Source organism: Molothrus aeneus, chromosome 7 (genome assembly GCF_037042795.1).
Source record: "Molothrus aeneus isolate 106 chromosome 7, BPBGC_Maene_1.0, whole genome shotgun sequence".
NCBI classification, from domain to species: Eukaryota; Metazoa; Chordata; class Aves; order Passeriformes; family Icteridae; genus Molothrus; species Molothrus aeneus.
The window spans coordinates 19,406,402-19,426,759 of NC_089652.1; the positions used below are offsets into that span (position 1 = coordinate 19,406,402).

Consider the following 20,358-nt stretch of genomic DNA (forward strand, 5'->3'; position numbering starts at 1 on the left):
ATTCACTCTGCCCCTTTACTCATACTGATAGTAGATCCCTGTGGGGCACCTACATAGGAATCAAGTCCAGGCTCTTTCCATTTTGTCAGCTGTGTTTTCAAGCAGATCAGTTTCCTGATTGCAAAGCTGCAATCTGACCTTTGCTAGAAAAAACTACATTAAATGATCACTTGATAGAGCATAAATCATATTAACTCTGTTTTCAAAAAACTAAAATATAAAGACTCTTCATCATAAATAATCAACCTCTTGAAAAATTATGCTTTACAACTACAACAGGTGGTGTTCAGTCCAGTAACATATGAGGACTAAAGAAGAAAGAAATAATACTACTGCTTCTCTATACCTAGAATCAACTACACCTGAGGATACATAGCTCCACACCAAATCACATATTCCAACAGGAGTGCATGAAGTGCTCCCATCTGTACACATCCAAAAACATTTGCACCGAACATCATCTGGCCTTGAAGACTCACATCTTCATTGAAGTGTGACAGCTTTAGAGGCTGCATTGGATAGCTTTGTGCCTGTTCTAGGCAAGACAGACATTTGTGCTCTTCTGAAGCAGGAATTACCTCAATTTTCCACCATTCCCAAGTGTCAGAGTTCCCCTGGCAAGTAACCAATTTGCCCAGACTTAAATTTTAGGGTTCTCCTCAAGACTCAAGCAAGTCACAAAAAAAATGAATATGTTTTATTCAATATATTTGACAAGCATTGATATAAAACACTACCTTTATATGATCATAAAAGACATTAAAATATTATAATATGTTGTAATATTAATAAATATTAAACTAATTTGTAAGGTATTACACATCACCTACAGCAACAAACATATGATGCTCATTTATGTTCTCTTCCTCATCTCTTGTTATGAAGTTGCATGTGTGATTTGACTGCCCAGGAAAGCTTGGTAACCATGCAAGACTGAAGTCCTCTGCCCACAGAGCAGAGAGCACAAGTTTAGGTACATACCAAGTGCTTCTGAGTGAGAACAGCAGGCATGGATACGACAGAACACTGTATCTGTCACTGAGTGTGCAGCTTTCTCTGACACACAGCATAGGTGAACAGGGCATATCCAACACTTTATGCAGCAGTTTGAGGCAGGGACACAATACACACCTGCTTACACCTGCTATATAATTTGAGTAGGCAGAATGCTCTTAACCAAACCTGGAACATTTATCAAGAATGCTGGGACTAATGTTCCCACTCTTCTGAAAAGCATCACTGGATTTTAAATTTATTTTTCAAAAAATAGTGTCTCTGGGTTTAAAAAACATCTGGTATTTCAGATGGATGCAGTATGAGGTTTTAAAACAGAGTTTAAAAAATTCTCAGTACTCAGTCCCATACCTGTATGAGCGAACCTCAGCTTAAAAACTGTACTTTCTTTAAATAAGTATTTTATTCTTTCTTTGTGCCACAATACACCTCACAGAGTGTTGGAAATATCTCTCTGGAATATAAGATGTACCATTCCAATATACCCCCAGTATATAGCCCTGATGAAGACAGTACTGCTGCAGAGCTAGTATGGGATGGGGAGTTGGCTTATATGGAAAAGGTAAATCTGTTTTTATTCAATACTCAGTTTTCCAAAATTTTCTTTTCATACTCTTATTTTATACCCTGTTGGACATAAAATATGAATACTGAAAACTTCAGAAAACTATTTGATATTTAATAAAAACAGATACTTACCCTTCCCCCTTTGGCAGACTCCCTCCTCTGGGGCAGATATTAGGAGCTATCAACATCATGATCATAGTCCATGTTGGGATGCCTCAGAGGGGGAAGACTACAATCCTGGGGGAAAATGAAATGTGGAATTCAAGTATCACTTATCCTGAAATGCCACTGCTGATATTGGTTTTCTGATCAGGAAGCTTCTAAATCTGGGCTTCCTCCCTGCCTCTTTCCCTAATGAGTTATTATGCATCAGAACAGCAGCATTTTTTTCTTGTGTTAGCTGACTTTAATTCATCTTTTAGACAAGCTAACAGCCTCTTAAATCCAAGTAAGAGAACCTTACTTGGATGCCTCTATGTTTCCTGCATATCTCCAAAACTACTGCCTTTTCCACATCTCTACTACAATCTTTCTCATGTCATTTTTACGATCACCTCTAAACAACACAGTTGCCAGAATATTTAGTTCTCTGCTTTTTCAGCTTCCTCATCGTTTTTCCTTCAATCTGGAAACACTAGAAACAATCAATCTTACTTTCCCATACTCCTCACATCATACTATTTCATTGATTCATGAACCTCTGCATTAAAAACTCAGGCTCCAAACCTTCATTCCAGAGACCTTCCAGAAACTTTATTCCAACTTTCACTACAATTCCTCTACCCAAATATTCTTTTCTCAAGGCTTTCAATTCTTTGCACTTCCTATGTCAGTCTCCTCACACTCATAATGAAAAAACACCATCAAAAAAATTCTTCTTTATTTAACAATAGCATTTAAATATTATTAAACACTTTTTAGCACAGAAACATGTCAAGCACAAGACAGAACTATCTTGTCTAGCCTATGGTTGCTCTTGAATTAAAACTTTCACTGACCTCAATGTGAATGCTACTCATGCTGGACTATAAACTGCAAAAGGGACTAATTTCAAGCTAGAAGAAAAAATGGAGTGGTTTCAAAAGAGACTTCATTCTAGTATTTTATCTTAAACATTAATAAACTACAAAAAGACCAACCAGAACAAGAGAGAACCATTCTTGCCTGGCTGCAAACACAATCAAAAAAATTTGTTAAGAACAGATAGATCAAACACCTGTTTTGTAAAGCTGTATTGCAGCCTTGATAGGCACACAGTAAAACAGAATGAATTTTTGCAGGTCAGCTTACAGCACAGAGGTGACAAAATGGTCAAACAGAGCCCCAGACAGAGGTACTCACTCAAGGGAAATCTAACCTGCCAATTACCACATTTTCACTTGCTACTCATTTTTAGACTATGCTATGTTAATACCTGTCACATGCAGCACTACAGTGCTTGGGAAGTGAATTGAGTATCCCTAGATATTTTTTAAGACAAACATAAAGCAAACATGATGAACTGAGATCAGTACTTTATAAATACCTTTGGTGGTGCTGCTTAGTTTCACCCTCTTGCGCTTTCCCACGCCTTGGCTACCATCCTGGTCCTCCTGGGGCAGAGGAAGAGTTTCAAAAATTGACAATCATATACTTAGAAACTTATTGCCAAGAGATTGTATGCTCTTAAAATTCTGGTTTAACTACCAAACTAAAACAGAGAAGCCTTCAACATATTCTTACAAGAAAACCACTTTTACTGTTTACAGGAATCACGCATTGTGAGCAACCCTTTAGAGAAAAACAATTTTTTAAGTTCTCTTTTTCCCTCTACAGGCAGCCTTATCATCCACATTTATTTCATTTATTTTGTAAGGTTAGTTACTTTGATTTCTAAAACTGATTGCTACAAAAGTTTAACACTACAAAATTTCTAATCTTTGCACATTTAAGATTTTACCTTATCCACTTGTAGGGTTTGTCAGGTTTTGTTTCAGAGAAAAAATATCAGCCAACATAATGTGTATCAAAGTTGGCAACATATGTAATTAGCTATATACTCTCTAATCAATATAAATTTTTGATGCAGGAATAAAGTATTTTTGACACCTTTACGAGGCCAGTTCTAACTGCTTGTTCCCTAGAGAATAACAGAAACATTTTACACAGGCATTTGTCATCTGAAGATTTCAAGGTACTTCACAAACTAAACTAAACAGCAAAGGTTCCAAAATGTAATACAAGTTAACAACATCTCCACCAGCACTTCACAAAATCTAACACTGCATCTTAAAAAAGCACATGACATCACAGGAGTATACTAAATGTTTCATGGATCTTTGCCAACACTGGTAGTCCTAATGAAACCAGAAATAAAGATTCTTACTGGAGCTAATAAAATGAGATATAATTAATACAGATATCTACTGTTAAAAATTAGTACTCAATATCCTTCTCCCCTAAGCAAATGCCATGTTTTACTTCCAAACTTCTCTGGAATGATAAAGAACCTGAATCTCAAGAAGTTACTACTCTTCCTTGAGTTGAGGAAGGAGATTGTTCACACTTTATACCTACGGACTGGCCACAAGTATGGTGGAAATGAAAGGTCTGATTTTGTCTACCCTTTCATTTCCTCCATCTGAAAATTCATTTTAAGATGGACACACATTTGAATACTTAGGCATCCTGTGGTCTTTGTGATCACAGGGTACCTCTGGTGCTTCCATCAGGAATGAGTCAGTAAGTTCTCAGGGTGTTGCCACTGCCCAGTCCCCAGTCAGAGGGGCCATGTATTCTCAAGAAAAAAAATCAAACTTGCTGGGATATTACTATGAACTGCAGGACTCTGCAACTCAAGTCTCCTGCCCTGAAAAAACCATCAGTAAAAAAAGTTAATTATTTGTTTTATAATCTTTTTCTTAATCATGAGCTGCTTTGCAAATACAAATTACTGAAAAGGAAGTTCACACCCTTCATCCAAAAGTCAAAATAGACCGTGCAGATGGAAAGCTGAAATGCTTATCAAAAAAATAACTTTCTCTCCTCTGTACTCCCATGTCAGTTACACAGGGCATTTACAGTTTGTTTTTAATACCTGATTATATTCTCTTAGAGCAGAGTAAAACTATGTTATAATTAAGAAATGTGGCAAGAGTACACTTTTAACAGGATTTTCTTCTACCAGTATTTAAAATAAGTGTAGAAAGGTTAAAAATGTTCTTTCTCACCAAGATCTAATGGTAGCATTGTTTCACAGATGGAACACTAGATTACAAAATTTACATAGATCACAAATCAGGACAGTACTTTTGCAGGGAACTAAACAGCTTGGGAAAGTTTTGCACAGTTCAGTACTTAGGTTTACTTCTACAATAGTAGATGGTTTGAAGTAAAAGATTAATCTGTAGGATGGCTGTTATTTCTCATGTTTTCCTTTCTGCAAAAGGAGAAAAAAGGCCCTCTCCAAACTTGTGCCCCTGTTCAAGACTTTATGTTCCAAGGAATCAAATGAAACACAGTCCATGAATGCTTTTGCCACACTGAGGGATTCATGTTTTTATATGGGATATCTCTTTCCATTATTTGAAGTCTGTTATGTTGCCCTACCAAAATGTCTGCTAAGGCTTACTAGTTGAAATTAGATTTTAAATAGCTGAAAAAATTGATGAAGTTACTCTATCAGAATTTAACTTTCTTCCACTTATTTATTAAAGCTCCACTCAAAATGAGATTCTCTCCTTTTTACTCCCACTCCATATGTTTGGTAAGTAAGGTCAAGTCTACACATGGGAATTTATCTACAGAGAAATTCTCACTGCTGCTATCACCAGTTCAGCTGGATTCTCAAGTGCCAAAAACTGCTAACACCGCTCATAGCATCACCTGCTCTAAGTTTGCTTTAATCAAGCCCAATTTACTTGATAGTGATTTCTGGAATACCTACACAGGTTTCTTCTCAGTTACATACATAAATTAAACTGGAACAGTATTAGCAAACCTCAGGATTTTTCAAGAGGTCCTTAGTAAATCAAAGGCATGAGATCTATTCCCTCATACCTCCATTATTCCTAATTACTAAAATTGGGACAATGTAGGGCAAGTATAAGTAATGAGATTTGTGGGATTTGGCTGCAAGCATCCTCTCCCTTTAATATTCTGTTGCAGGTCATTACAGTCTTTAAAAAGCCTCACCTCATCTGAAGAATCCCCTTGTCCTGATGTTGCTGTACCACCTGCCAAACCTTTTGAAATAAAAAAGTTGAGAGATTCTTTTCATAAGTCTATTATTGAAAAGGCAGTATTTTAAGATATTTAAGCCAGCATGACATGGAACACTACATTAATCTTCTTTAAAAGATACAGAGCAGTGGACTGAAGTTGGAGTAAGATTTCCAAGCAATACAAAACCAGAGATTTGCAAATCCATGCCATTGCAGAACTTCAGTGCGCTGTGTTAACAAACATTCTTTCAGAAATTGAGTAAAAAACTCTGATAAATAATAAAGTCTGATGGACTTCAGTGATCAACAAAATAAAATCCACAGAATCTTTATAAGAAGAAGTGCTGTGGATTGATAATCACTTTGTTGCAATGACAAAATTTCACTATTAGCAATTACATCTTGCCTACTCAAATTGCAATAATATTATGACTGGAAAAATGGTGCTTAGCATATTAGCAACAAGAAGTTAACATGCTTAGCTTTGCTGATAGAAGTAAGAGTCCTGTAATTTGGTAATGCAATAAATAACAGGTAATTCCCTAACTTTCATTAAGATTAGCTTTTCTTAAAAATAAACCCAAGGCAGTTTATATAAAACCCATCAATAATCAAGTCTTCTCTTAAAATATTTTTCTACACAAACCTTGAACAGATAATGTGCTAGTTCCAGCTCCTTGTTCCTGCATATTACATGCAATTTTATCCTCAGGAAATGCCAACCCAGAGCCTTTCAAAGCAATGAGGTACTTTTCATGACTTTTCTTTGCACATGCATTCTCTCCAACACCTTGAATACACACATAAAACAGTATTAAAGCACAAAAGCAGCTCCTCGGTTCATATGCTTCACACTCTATGCAAGCAATCTAAAAAATGGCCCACAATATTTTAATTTAATAACACATATTCTCCATTTCAAGAGTCCAGATAAGCATGTCTTACTTTCCATTCCCTTTCTGTATTTCTGTATCAGGAAATCCATCACATATAGGAAAGAGAAGTAATTAAATTACTCCCATTTGAATACTATAACAGGAGAGAGAAAGGAAGGAAAGAATAAAGAGAACTGCTCCTGAAGCAGCTTTACTAAGTGTTCCTCCTTTCAAATAAAGGTTTGGGGATTGCCTGCTCTTTAAGTAGCTGCTGCCCAAGCCAGTTATGGCAACTTAAAACTACAGTAATCACTATTTGTTCTGTCCCTATGCAAAGGACTCTTAATCACAAGAAAACAACATGGAGTTAATTTACACTAGGGGTTTGGGGTTAGTTGTGACTGCCAACATTTTCAGAGTTATTGTGATTTGGTACAGGATTGAATAAATAATGGGGGGGGGAGGTTAAGTTTAAGAAAAAAATATGAAAAAGGCTTTGCACAGACATGCAAAGGACAGACAATGGCCTTTTGCCATTCAGGTTTCTTCCAGTAACCTCTGTGAAAATGAGTTAGAAATATTCCACTTCAAATAACCTTATTATGACTAGTTTGGAAGTACTAAGCTAGAATGGATTTCGTATCAAAACTTTTCTGAAAAGATGTTTATTTATACATTTATTTGGAACACAGATCAGATGTTTGCTCTTACAGATCTTAATAGCAAATGTTTCTAGTCACTCCTGAAGCTCACCCTCCTATCAACGTAATAGCCTTAAAAATAGGCTTTTTTCTGTGTTTTGAGATGTCAAATAAAAACATGCAGAAACTGAAGTTATAAACAAAACTTATGCCCTTAATGCTTCATAGTTTGAAAATCTAACTATTAGAAATAACACAAACATACCAGAGCTAAGATCTTTGTAGAACTGTTGGCTAGTTAAAACCTGGGTAAGAACTGATCTCATTGCACCTCCCATTTTGGTCAAGTCTTCTAGGAAGGAAACATGAGGCTCCAAAACCTGGAGAATTTTATGAAGGTCTTTCTCTGATGGCAGATCAAGAGCTGAAACCACAGAAGAAGAACTTTTGGTGTAGATGTAATATAATTCAGCCAAAACTGTCACAAGCAGAACAGTTACAACCATTGCAAATGAAAATAATTTATATATTCATAATGGTCTAAAATTCACACATACCAATTTCAAACTATACCTCATTTCATTTTCTGGACGAGCTCAGCACAATGCCAGGTAACCCCTAAAACATATTTAAGCATGCCAGCAGGTAATAAAATCAAATCACCTAGTCAGGCTGTAATTTTGTTAGGAAGAGAGGTACAAAATACAATGACATAAACTATGGATAGCATTCATGTACAGTGTCTTCATAGACTGCAAAGAGCTAACAGCAGGGTAAGATATTGTTAGATACATGCAAATCCAAAACATACCAGGCTCATTATATCCCTCTCGTAAATGCTGAATCAGACTAAAGATGAACTGTGGAAGAACTAATTCTGACATCATCAACAAGTGTTTCGGAACACATGGAACATTCGAATTCGATTTAATCTGGTGTCTTTTACAAAACCTAGAAAACAGATGAGAAAAATGTTAGCCAAGCACAGCTCAGCAGTGTTAACATATACTAAGAAAAGCATTCCTTTTCCATTTTTCACAGAGTAGATGCTTTTACATTAAAGGTGGTATGGAAATGGTATTCTGAAATTCCAACTACTCTGTTCAAGCCCATTCTGATTCTGAGGCCAGAGAATTATAAAGCTGCCAATTTTTTTTCTGCTGCTCAAAGTTCGCATATCCAACATCTCAGCTTCTTCCCATACGTATCAGAAGTATCTTCCATTGAACAATCAGAAGAACACTGACTTTCTTCTTTCTGTGACATAATCAGAGGTTGGTCTGATTTTTCAAGTCCTCATTCAGATAATGACTTTTAAAAATGTCTTTTGACAAAAAAAAAAACTTAAAAAGGCATAAGACTTTGCAGGATCAGTGTGAATTTCAAATGTACAGCAACTATGATTTACAAAATCCTTACAAAACTCTTTCATTTAAAAAGAAAAGAAAACATTTATTCTTTGGAAAATTCCTGTGTGGTAGTAGCTGAGGCTTGGCTAATGCACAGTGACATGATGTTGAGCCAAACCCCATTAGAGCAGACAGAATGATTTCCTACTCACTTAACATGAGCCTGACTCAGGAGACACTGAATACTTTTCAACTCCCAAGCTATTTTTAGAAAGGACATATAACAACATCAAAGAGTTATTTATCCACATCAAAAACCACACTAAACAAAGAATAGTCTAAAAATACATCACACAACAATAAACTTTTACTGAAAAGATTCACCAGATTTTACTAACAAATTTTCAACAAAAAAAATTGAGGAAAAAAACCACAGCTCTGTTTGACTTTGAAACTGTTTTCCAAATTGATGCCATGGTTTCCAGAAGCAGCCTGTTACTTTCTAAAACTTAAGCCTTTCTTCTTTGAGGACCACTGAAGAATCATCTTCAAGAGAAGAAGGAAATAGAAGAAAGGCACATAGAAAGTAGGGGAATCAAGAAAAAAAGGTAAAAAAACCCCAAAAAAACCAATACCAGTCCAACAGTTAAAATGGCAATTCACAAAAATGGCTTGCAAATTCACAAGAATAAAGATTAAGAGCTTCTCCTTTGCTTTTGAACATTAGAAATGAGACTTTTTATTAAGAAAAGGTACAGAAGGACAGTACTAGCCTGTTGATTTGCTATTTGTATATAAACCCAATATATCCTTGGAACAGAAAGAGCTCAATGATGACTGACAACTTTCTGTTAATTAATGCCCAAATAAGTAGTGTTCACTTTTGCCTTCTACTTTCCATATTACATTCACAGAAGTTATGATAAGTCATTCCATGTTAATTGTTCAAGTATGGATAAACAGCACAATTTGAAACTGCAGGGAATTCAAAGGGGCCTGTAAAAGTCACTCATTTTTTCTCTTTAGTCATCCAAAATTTATCTTTTTCACATACAGAAACCTGAACTTCTATAAATCACAGATGTGGCTTCATCTATGCTAAAATATGGTATTTCATACTTTTACAGTAATTGATTTTCCTTTCACCACTGTCCTTATAAGAAGGGATCAAAAGTAAATAAAGATCTAAAAGACACAAAAGGAAGGAACACAGTGCACTCTAAAATCTTTCACAGCCCACCACCCCCCCATACATTTTACGTTCTGTCAAAAGATGTTTTCACTGGTTATGATCACAAGCTAAGGAAGCCACTGTAACAAAACACACAGGTAAAGTCAATTTGAATCCCAGTTTCTGCTAAGCACAAGGCTTCCTTCCACAGAAAATAAGCTCTGCTCCCCATGAAGTTGATGTCACCATGCCAGTTCTGAATCCATCACAACAGAATCAGAGTCAGAAGGGACCCAGAAGGATCATGGAGGGCAACTGTGAAGCAAATGGTGCCTCCAGGAACCGAACCCATGAGCTTGGCACTACTAACACTGTGCTCTAACCAACTGCACCAATCTCAGGGGCATGGATTAACCATCCCAAGCTTCACATATCCTGAGAATGAAAGTTATGGCTATGTTGTTTCTTGAGAATATCAAGAAAAGATTATTGAATTATAAGGTGTGCTATTAATGCTATATTAACACAGACCCTGGAAGACCAACAAAGGACCCAGATTCGATTCCCTGTAAGGAAAAGTTCTTTCACTGTCACATGCATAAACCACAGCAGCTTCAAACAGGAATGTATTTTCCTACCTTTGAAATCACTTTTTCACAAAAAGATAAGACTAATTTTAGCAAAAGGAGAGAACAAACAGCAAACTTGTAATTAAATAAAAACTTAAGTTTAACAAAGAATCTTCTCCATATGATTTTAAAAAAAATCTGACATGTCTTACACTGCATTAATATCTTATTTGTGAAAAGCAGATCATTGCTGACGTCCACATGAGTAAGCAATATCATCTGTTACAAACATAAGCAGCATTAATATATTCTGAACAACTTCAACGTCAAACTTCTCAGATTTATTCCATTATTTCCTACTATTTCCATTTTTAATAATTTTACTGTGAATTTCAAAAATGCATTCTACAAGTGGCTTCAGGTAAAATAACTCCTTTAGGCTACAGCTTCAGACCTAGTTGAATTAGATCAGTCCTGCCACAACTCTGTCCTCAGCCCTCTTATTGGTCCTAGCACTAGCACTTGACTGATCCTATGTTAAACCAGCTCAGAAGCTAAGCCAGTAGAAGCTATTTACTTATAGGAATATATAAAAAATTTCACTGGGCCAGTTTAAATCCACCAAAACTCACGGACCAGTCTCCTTGGAAATCACACTGAAATCCCCAAATCATTTTGCCATCACCTCTTTCCTTGTTAACCTGACAGGGAGCAAAACACAGGGAACAAAATAAACCAAAATCTCAAACAAAGACATTCAGGAAAATGCCATCCTGACCAACCAGCACAAGAAGTAGATGCAATGCTCACTGTGGAGGCAATTCCCTCACTTCAAAGGAGAGTTTTTTATCTCCACAGTTATCATAGCAGCTGATAAATGCCTTCAGTACCAGCCAGACCACACCTTTACAGCATTTGATCAGTCCTTCATCCACTGCATCCCACAGTGTCTCAAGTTGCAGCTGCATTCCAGAAACTTGACATAAGTTCACATATATACAGATGGACTATTTTTACCCTCACTTTTCTCTCACTATTTTGTCCCCTGCCTCCCCATGTTTAAAAGTAATTTGTTTTTAAACTGGATCATAAGACTGCCAAAAGAAAACATCCCAATTTCACACTCTTAACAGTACTAAAGCACTATGAGTACCTGACTCTGACAGAAGCTTTTAGGGATGAGGATATGGGACCCAAGCAACAGAATCAAAATGGAAACTGCTGGAAATCAGTTCTTAAGCAAAGAAAGTAAAGCTCTACTTGATTCTTCAATTCAGTAAGTTATACCTAAACTGAGTTCTTACTTAAAATATAATATACATTTCATATGTGTATATATGGTACAATACATATTCATAATGTATACCTCATGACTGACATCATGTAATGTTTCATAAAGTATTCAAGTGAAGTTTTATAAATATGAATTCAACACAACTTTTTTAAAAAGCATGTGTTCTGTCTCCACTGTAAAGCTAACACACAAATACTACTCTTACACACTCTGAATCTACAAAATAGATGCAAGATACAAAGTACTTTTTGAGTGCTACAATTGTTTCTGAGTTGTTACAAACCCATTACATCATTTCTTATGTGTTTAAATGTTTTTTCCTACCTTTGCAGTTCAAATATCAAACCAAATCTTAATTCAGAACAAAGTAAAACTTTCTGTTTTACAGTAAAGCTTTCTAATCAGGATTAGAAAATTATCTGGATGAAAAAGGGCTTTGATATATTGTAGGGTTGCTTTATGTAAGTCCACTGTCCCTAACAATTACAAATACAATGGGAATTCTGAAGAAATGCAGAGAAATAAACCCACTGTTCCTATTAAGTTTAGCATGTTCCCCCACACACCCTAATAACTGCACTTCATTAGTTAAATTCCTTTCACCTGCAAAACAGGCTTCCAAAAGTGAATCAATATGGTACTGACCCAAGACCCAAGCAATGAGCACTCTTCTGCTCTTTATGAAAACTGCAAGCTACAGAGCTCACAGACAAAACTGAATACTTGCATTTCTGCTATGAGAGGCAAAGCCAACTGAAAAGATGTCAGTCTCACTCTTCTAACCAGAAAATTTCCAAAACAGAGGCAACAGAGTCAATAGCAGAGGACAATGAAACACAGCAGAATAACTAGTGGCTTCTCAAGGAAAAAAACCCAATAACTTTAAAGGAAATCTTTTCAGGCCTTAAGCTTTCATGGCAAAGCTGGCTGGCCAGGTTAGGTGGCTAGAAATCAGAGGCTGGACAATAAGAAGTTATTCCAATCCTTGCAGAACAGCAGGAAGAGAGGCAATGACTCATAGATGCTCTCTTGGTGCTCAGTGCTACATTAAATAAAGCACACCAGGTCAAAGAAAAAGCAGTCAAAGCTGCTCTGCAGAGCATTTCTAGTATTCTGTTAGTCCTGAGACATAAACATCCTGTATAGTAGACAAAACTACAATGACTTTTATTAGTAGGCAAGTACCCATTATCAATCAGAAACAGTAGATTTGGCAGTAGTTTCAATCATAAGGACTTTTTAAAAGAAAAAATTAGTAAGAAGGAGGAGGAATGGACTTCCAAGACCTTGAAGTACATGGACAGTACATCTACTTGAAAGAACAAAAATCAAGAAACAGGTTTCAAAAAACAGTTAACAAAACCTTTTCTGGTTAAGAAAATTCTCCAAAGAGAATTTAAACAGGTCAAACATACAGCATGTAGTATTTTGACCCAAATACTTCATATGACAAAGATCTAAGTCACTACACAGTGCTAGACAAATGCAAAAATAACCTTCATTTCTTCAGGACTTGAATGAGATGTGTGAATTTTAATAATAGGTATCAACTTAAGCTTTGGCCAGGCCTCCAACAGACAAGGTGTATATATAAGTAATTTGCAGCTTTCTTGGAAAGTATTTACGTGTTTCATGCTGGAGCTATTATCAGTGCAAGAACTGTGCAGAAACAGAGGTGCATCCTGAAGGAGGCAGTTCATTTAGTCCTTGTTACCTAATAGCCATTCTATTAATTCAATGCAAAGAAAATTCATTGTTTTCAAAGCTTATTACCAGAACCCTCTACAGAGGAAGGCACCAGATACTAATATTTAAATACTATTATTTAAAATCACCTGCAGCTCTCAGATACTATTCCAGGATATTTAAAAAACGTAAAATTCCTGATACTGTAAAAGTCATAAGGAAGTATGGCCTGAAATCTGAATCAACTTACATGGTCACAAAGAAAGATCAAAGAAACAACAGCTCTTTAGGAATGTGTTCCCTAAACATACTCCCAAAACCACATTTGTTCCATTGCCAACAGGTCCACTGACAGCTCCAGATAGATCAGATATATACCAGACAAATAACACTCCACCGTGATGTAGTGGACTTAGAATTCTGGGCAGATCATATGTTCATGAAAAGTATAAAAGCAGCTTTACAATTTGGTGGGATCAAAGTAAAGGAACTGAAAATCAAAACTGGTTAGCCCAAATCTAAACAAGACTGTTTCAGAGAGCTCTAAAACACAGGTCTTCTTAAATTGAATATATACCAAGGCAAATTATGAAGCAATAGACTAGTGATACAATAAATAAGCCAAATTTCAGGCAAGGCAAGATATATAGTAGCCATATCTTGTGAACTCAGCCTTCACAGCACTGCTGTGCTCTTCAAATCAGACTGGCCCTATCAGCAAACCTTTGGGTTTAAAACCATCATTTAAGTTTGTTCAGTAACAAACATAGCAAGAGTTCAGGCTTCTACATATTTATAGTTGTGTATATTTATATGTTTCAACATCTTCCTGATGACTTTGAAACAACTACACATTATTCCAGATGTAGAAAGTAACAATGCATCTAGTCAGGTCATAGTTCCAAAGGTAGTAATACAAAAGTAGCACTGGGCTGTTAACCATTTGCAATACATCTCAGCAAGTAATTTAGAGGTTGATGTGGTCCTAATTAGAGACATTCTTAAAAGAAATCAAGTCAGGCAGGTTTGAGAGTTGACTGTATGACATGATAGACTTAACTGCAATGTCTTTTGCTTTCCAAGGATAAGGCCTAACATGAAGCTCTATGTAAAATACTCAGTGTTACTTTGGAATCCTAAGAAGCAAGACATTATCTTGAGCTTTATGTCTGGGGGAAGCATGAAGGAGAATAGAGGAAATCAGATATTTATAAATGCATGGTAACTTCAAAATCTGTGGTCCTTGTGAATCCCAGTATGAATTCCTGTACTTTGTATGTGGATGAACATGGTGGAGGTTTTGTTCTGAAGAGTCACATCCATCATACATGACTATGGATTTATCCAAACTCTCACACTAAGCTAACGGCCACTACAGCTCAGACTTCTCTCCAGTCCCTCCTTGGTAGCCCAAAGGACTTCAGTCACAGAAAAGCTGCATGGAGTTGACAGAGACCCTATAAAACACCATTTGTACCAGCTCAACAATCCTGAACACACACGTATTTTAACATGGTTTCATAAAACTCAGAGACCAAGCTAAAGTTCGCTACTTGTAGGCTCTCAGCCTGTTGATAAAGCATCTGTTTCACCAACTTCTTGAAGAAAGTTCCAAAAGAGCACCCTTATCTCTTTGAGGCTGCATTACCAAACCTAGCCTAGGTCCTGGAGAACTGAAAACTTCTTGGTAATTGTTAAACAAGACAATTGATAGCGTCACACAGGAAGGGATGACCTTGAAGCAGCAGCATGTTATATATATGCTAAGCAGGTGATTTGCTGTTGCAAGACACTCCATAAAACAGCCAAGTAATCCACTTTGTGCCAGTAAAACAATAATTGCCTGTATGTCCCAAAACACAGCCACAAGCAGATCTGACTTTTCTCATCTTAAGGGGATCCCAGTTCCACAACCCAAGATGGTAAAAGAGACCATTTATGATAAACATGCACAGAATGCATCCAAAGATAGCTAGCAATAATAGCTCTCTCAAGAACAAGCTTCCTTTTTTATGGTCACACTGTTAAAATTTTCACTTACTAAGATTTTCATTTTCTAAAAGTCTAGAATATGAAAAAGCTCCTTTACTCTTACTTAGCTAGAGAAGGTAAAAGAAATAGAATATAATCTTCCATAGCTCCCAATCTCTGAAAAGGAATAAAAGGAAGGATAGAATTTTATGGGGACGGAATAGCAAAGGTCATCAAAATTAGGTATCTACCTATTAAGTATCCAAAATTTAACAAAAACATTCAATAATCCTTGCTGGGTGCAAACATTTTAAAACACTGAAAAAATCAGAGCCTTTTCTAAATAAATTAAAGCAGAAAAAACCAAGCTATTTAGAAACAGAATATACTTCTCATACTTGCCAGCAAAAGGAGGCAAAGAGAATTGTCTGGCCTTTTCACAAGGGGATCACAGTAGAGCCAACAGATATGTTTGTCTCCAAGAGAGACAACATGATGACAAAAAAGAAAACAGAGAGAAGTCTGATCTATTGTGGAAAGATAAGCAGGGATCAGTAAAGATAGAACTGCAGGAAGTTTAGAGCTAGGAACCTGAAGGTGCTTTTGAACACACAGCATATACCACCAATCTGTGAGAGTTACCTTTCTTACAACTATAGGACTTGTTACTCGATAAAGAAACAGCCCACTGTTGCAAGTGGAAATGGGTAACACCTTAATCCCTTTAATGTAAGATAAGAGAAGATAACACTATGTCAATGGAACCATTGGCTGCCATAACTACCAAGAAATAAACAAAAAACATCACTGCAAAAGCCTATTAACCAAAATTCTTAACCTGGCTTTTCACCTTTCAGGATATGCAACCCTTGATGGAGGTATTATTTGTGTTGTACTGTAATGCAGTACTAAAACATCTGCTTTCCACATGATTAATTTAACAAATAAGTCAACAAACTGACAGACTCTGAAACAGGACACGGCAGTAGGCAATAGCCAAAGTGTTGAGGCTCTCTAGTACGACAGGTTATTGTCTACAAACTTAGAGGGGATTTAGAACAAGACAGCCATACAACAAGATGGTACTCAGCAGTAACAGATTATTCACTAGTTATACTCTTATAATAACCATACAGCATACTGCTTTCTTCAAGCTCATTTCATAAACTATCACTTTCATTATAATACAAGACCATCTACCAACCAAAAAATACTCAAGTCTGAATTTTCCCCTGCCCAACTGCATGGGATTTTTTAATCCAACAGATGAACTCATTTGAACTATGAGCATATGTCTACTCAAAATGCTTTAGAACCGAAGATTTTTGCTTCTTCAGAACATTATTAATTACCTCTGAAGGCCTTGCTAGATTTCATTTGCAAATAGCTAGATACCATATGGGAGACAACTACAAACTATTTCTGCCTCCTTACATATCAATGGATTTTAAAATCTATTCAACCTTGCCACAGGTAGAATTTTTAATGCTTTCACAAGCAGCTACATTTACAAACTTGAATATTTTCTAAAGTCTACATTACATTCTAGTAGATCAGACCAACTGCAATTAACTTGAACAACAAAACCACTGAAATCTGCATGGAAATCAAAAGGTTCAAAAATGTGACAATCTGATTTTTCTAAAACAAATGAGAATTACACAAGTTACCTAAAGCAAACCTAGGTACCTAAGGCAAATCAGTATCCATCTATTACACTATAGTCCAGCTTCTATTTATAAAGGCATCAGAAATAAAAAAAATAAACTATCATTGAGGTATCTCTATAAAGCAAATTCTATATTTAATTAGTACTAAAAGATTAACACACACTCATACTCTAGGGTAAACCATTTCTAGATTTACATTAGCCATCTTAAAGGCAATGAGAAGATATTCCAGATTCTAAACTGGAGAGATTTCCTTTATAGCAGATCAGTTAACTAAGACTTCATGAACAGTATTTTTGAGCTGCATCAAATAAATAATATGAATATGAAGACCAGATAACAAGAACAGAAACAAAAGAATGCTACTATAATATTGATATACAGCATCTACACAAAACTGTGTCTGAGCAGACAGATGGTAGATAAAGTTTGTAAGTAGGCTCCACATTTGATTCCCTTGCTATTAATAGAAGCCTAGGCTGTGGTGGCCAAGGTTATATCAGGCTAGACACACTCCAGTTTCCTAAGTCCACCATGAAGGCCTCCTAACTTTGACATGCAAAGCATTACCTTTGTAACTGTGCAGTTGATTTGTATACACAAAGTTAAAACACTATCTAAACATGCTGCATTGTAGCAATTCAAGTCAATAGGTAAAACTCTGTGTGTTTGCACACAATAATGGTTTTTACATTGGTGAAAGTTTATTTTACTTTGTCTTGCACAGCAAACAAATTTCTAGTTCACTAATTGCAATGGCTTAACATCAGTTCTTGTCTACACAAGTAGAAGTGACCTTATGTTAAATGCAGGCACCCCATATGCTGCCATGTATTGCCCTCCTTATATGTCCAAGAGGACTGGAAAATCTACTGCACAATGCCAAGTGCTGTTTCTGAACAAATATTATTCATTTGTTCAGCAATTCTTTAGCTTTAGTGATCAAAACTCCTGAAGGGACCTACCTCACAAACAAGAAAATTTACTCTCAAATTCTACCATTAAAAGTAGTAAGTAGGGCACACAAAATGAGATTGTTACTCCCTCGGGGTTTGCATGTGCTTACATTGCAAATTTAAGAGCATTTTTTATTTCTTCTTTATTAAGCCAGATTTCCTCAAGAAGAAAACTGTTCAAAATAAGAAAAGACAACTGTGAAAGCTATACAGTCTGGGATGAGCACAGCATCACAAGTCATTTTAGTATTCATCCAAAGTAGCTCAATTTGTGTGTGCTCTGTTAAAATCCTGCCACTAAGAGGAGCCCTAAGTCTATTCCACAATGAACAGTGGAAGAAGTATTAATTTTTTTCCTGTTTCTCAAGATCAATGGAAACTCTGACTTCAGTGATGCTGAGGAAAGCAGAATCACCACAAGTTGAAGAAGAACCGATAAAGAAAGAATCACTTCAGCAGTAGCAACTTGAAACCACTTAAGATTACTGAAAACAAAAGGAGGAAAAAAATTCTGACATTGGAGTAAGTCTATCAATAAGAAAAGAGTCCACCAAAAAAGAATGAATAAATGATGAAGGCAGATTGCAAGAGAAAGAAAAGGTGAGAAAAGCATAAGAAACAAAAACTGAAGCCACTTCAAGGTCTGCAGCAGGAGAACAGTGATTATACAGACACAAAGAATTGGAGTCAAGGCAACAACATTCAAGAAACAGAAAAAGAAGAAGTCATTAAATCTCTAAGTAGGAATGCAAAAAGAGAAGGAATCTTAATATGCTGAGTGAATGATACAGAGTTATAGCCTGTAAAGCTGCAAAACCAAGAAAATAACCAAGGAAAATGTTTTAAAACCTCTCTATGTTCCTCGTGTTTTCTGCTAGGTATGCCACAACTTTGAATTCAACAGCATACCATGTCATCCAGGCTAAGACAGTCAAGACAGACTATTCCAGAAGGTTTGTCAGAAGAGAATCCTCATTCAAGCCCTGCAAACTGTCATCTAGATGAAGTCTTTACCTAGCTGGTGAATCAAAAGGAACACAGGGAGCTCCAGAAGACACTCAGTTGTAAAATTTGAAGTTTACTGGCTATGTATCACCTTCATCCAGTAACTGGTTGACTGATCTTTCCTTTCACCATTGAGTACATATGAGAACAAAGGAGGGTTTAACGAGGTACCCGATTCCTCCTCTTCTGACCAGGCACTTCAGTCTTGCCTCCAGTAGGTCAGAATACAAAAGACCTTTGACTTCCACAAAAACCTGCCCTGTTGTATTCATCCAAGGGCTACCACATTCCTTAATTTAAAGCTAAGGTGGTAAAATGAATTGCAGACTGGGAAATCACACAAAAATGCGTCCCTCTTACTCAATCTGTTCACTTTGGCTTATCTGCTCACATGCTGTCCCAAAGTATTTTGACTTCCCGGCTAGCTGTGTTAGGCCAAGGCTGCTAGCTGGAAGCTGACAGGTACTGCCTCCCATGCACTCTGCCTTATCAACTTCCCTGAAGGCTGGCACTCGGTGCAAGGGCAACAAGGTTCGCACGAGCCTCCTAAAAAAAGGCACGCCCACATCAACAAAGCCACCTTGCCGAACCCCGGCGGACTCCGCGCTCAGCCCGCGGTCCGAGCCGCAGCCAGGGATGGAGGCAGGGGCCCGGGAGGCGGCAGGGGCCTCACCTCCTGCCCTCCCTCAGGGCGGCTGCGGGCCGGGGCCGCGCTCCCGGCCCGGCCCGGGCACGGTTCGGCCGCCCGCGGGGCCGCCCCCGCCGGCAGGTGCCCGCCCGCCCCGCCGCGGCCGCCCCGCGCTCACCCGGCCTCCCGCATGACGTTGCTGTCGCCGCAGTCGCAGGCGCCCCCCGCCTGGCTCCGGAACATGTTGTAGTCGTGCCCGGCGTGCTCGCCCTGGTGGAAGCACTCGGCGCACAGGCTCATGCAAGGCGAGATCCCGCACGTCCGGCACCGGTAGGCCACGAAGTTGGCGGTCCAAACCAGGCCGCATAGCGTGGCGGGGTCGTAGGCCCGCACGGCTTGCACGAAGCTGTCCCAAGGCTCCCCGCCCGACAGCAGGCAGCGGCACCACTCCAGCGCCTCGCCGGCCGCCTCGCCACCGCCAGGGCCCGCCGCCGGGGCCAGCACCAGCTCCAGCAGCGTCCGCAGCTCCGCCGCCGCCGCCGCGCCGCTCTCGCCACCCAGCGCCGCCTTCAGCCGCGCCGCCGTCTCCCGCTTGTCCCTGCTGCTGGCGCCGGCCCCCGCCATGACGGGACACCGAGGGGCCGTTACGGCCGCGCCGGGCTCCGGGTCCGCGATCCCTCCGCCGCCCTCGCTCCCCGCCCCGCGGCGCCGCCCTCTCGCGATAGCCGCGGCACCGGCGCCCTGCCCGCCGCCCGCGCCC

General features: G+C 38.2%; 1 protein-coding gene across 4 annotated transcripts in view; it reads right to left on the bottom strand.

Moving 5' to 3' along the window:
* UBR3 (ubiquitin protein ligase E3 component n-recognin 3) overlaps positions 1 to 20,243 on the bottom strand; it is a 97,747-nt gene extending 77,504 nt beyond the window's left edge. For all 4 annotated transcript variants that reach the window (XM_066553266.1, XM_066553265.1, XM_066553264.1 and 1 more), the window contains exons 1-6: positions 19,777 to 20,243; positions 8,111 to 8,250; positions 7,565 to 7,723; positions 6,430 to 6,573; positions 5,755 to 5,804; positions 3,107 to 3,173 (exon numbers count right to left, since the gene is read on the bottom strand). In XM_066553266.1, the coding sequence (XP_066409363.1) occupies positions 3,107 to 3,173; positions 5,755 to 5,804; positions 6,430 to 6,573; positions 7,565 to 7,723; positions 8,111 to 8,250; positions 19,777 to 20,222 (1,006 nt within the window). In that variant the 5' untranslated portion in view covers positions 20,223 to 20,243. The remainder of the gene's footprint in view (positions 1 to 3,106; positions 3,174 to 5,754; positions 5,805 to 6,429; positions 6,574 to 7,564; positions 7,724 to 8,110; positions 8,251 to 19,776) is intronic.
* Between the last annotated feature and the right edge of the window lie 115 nt (positions 20,244 to 20,358).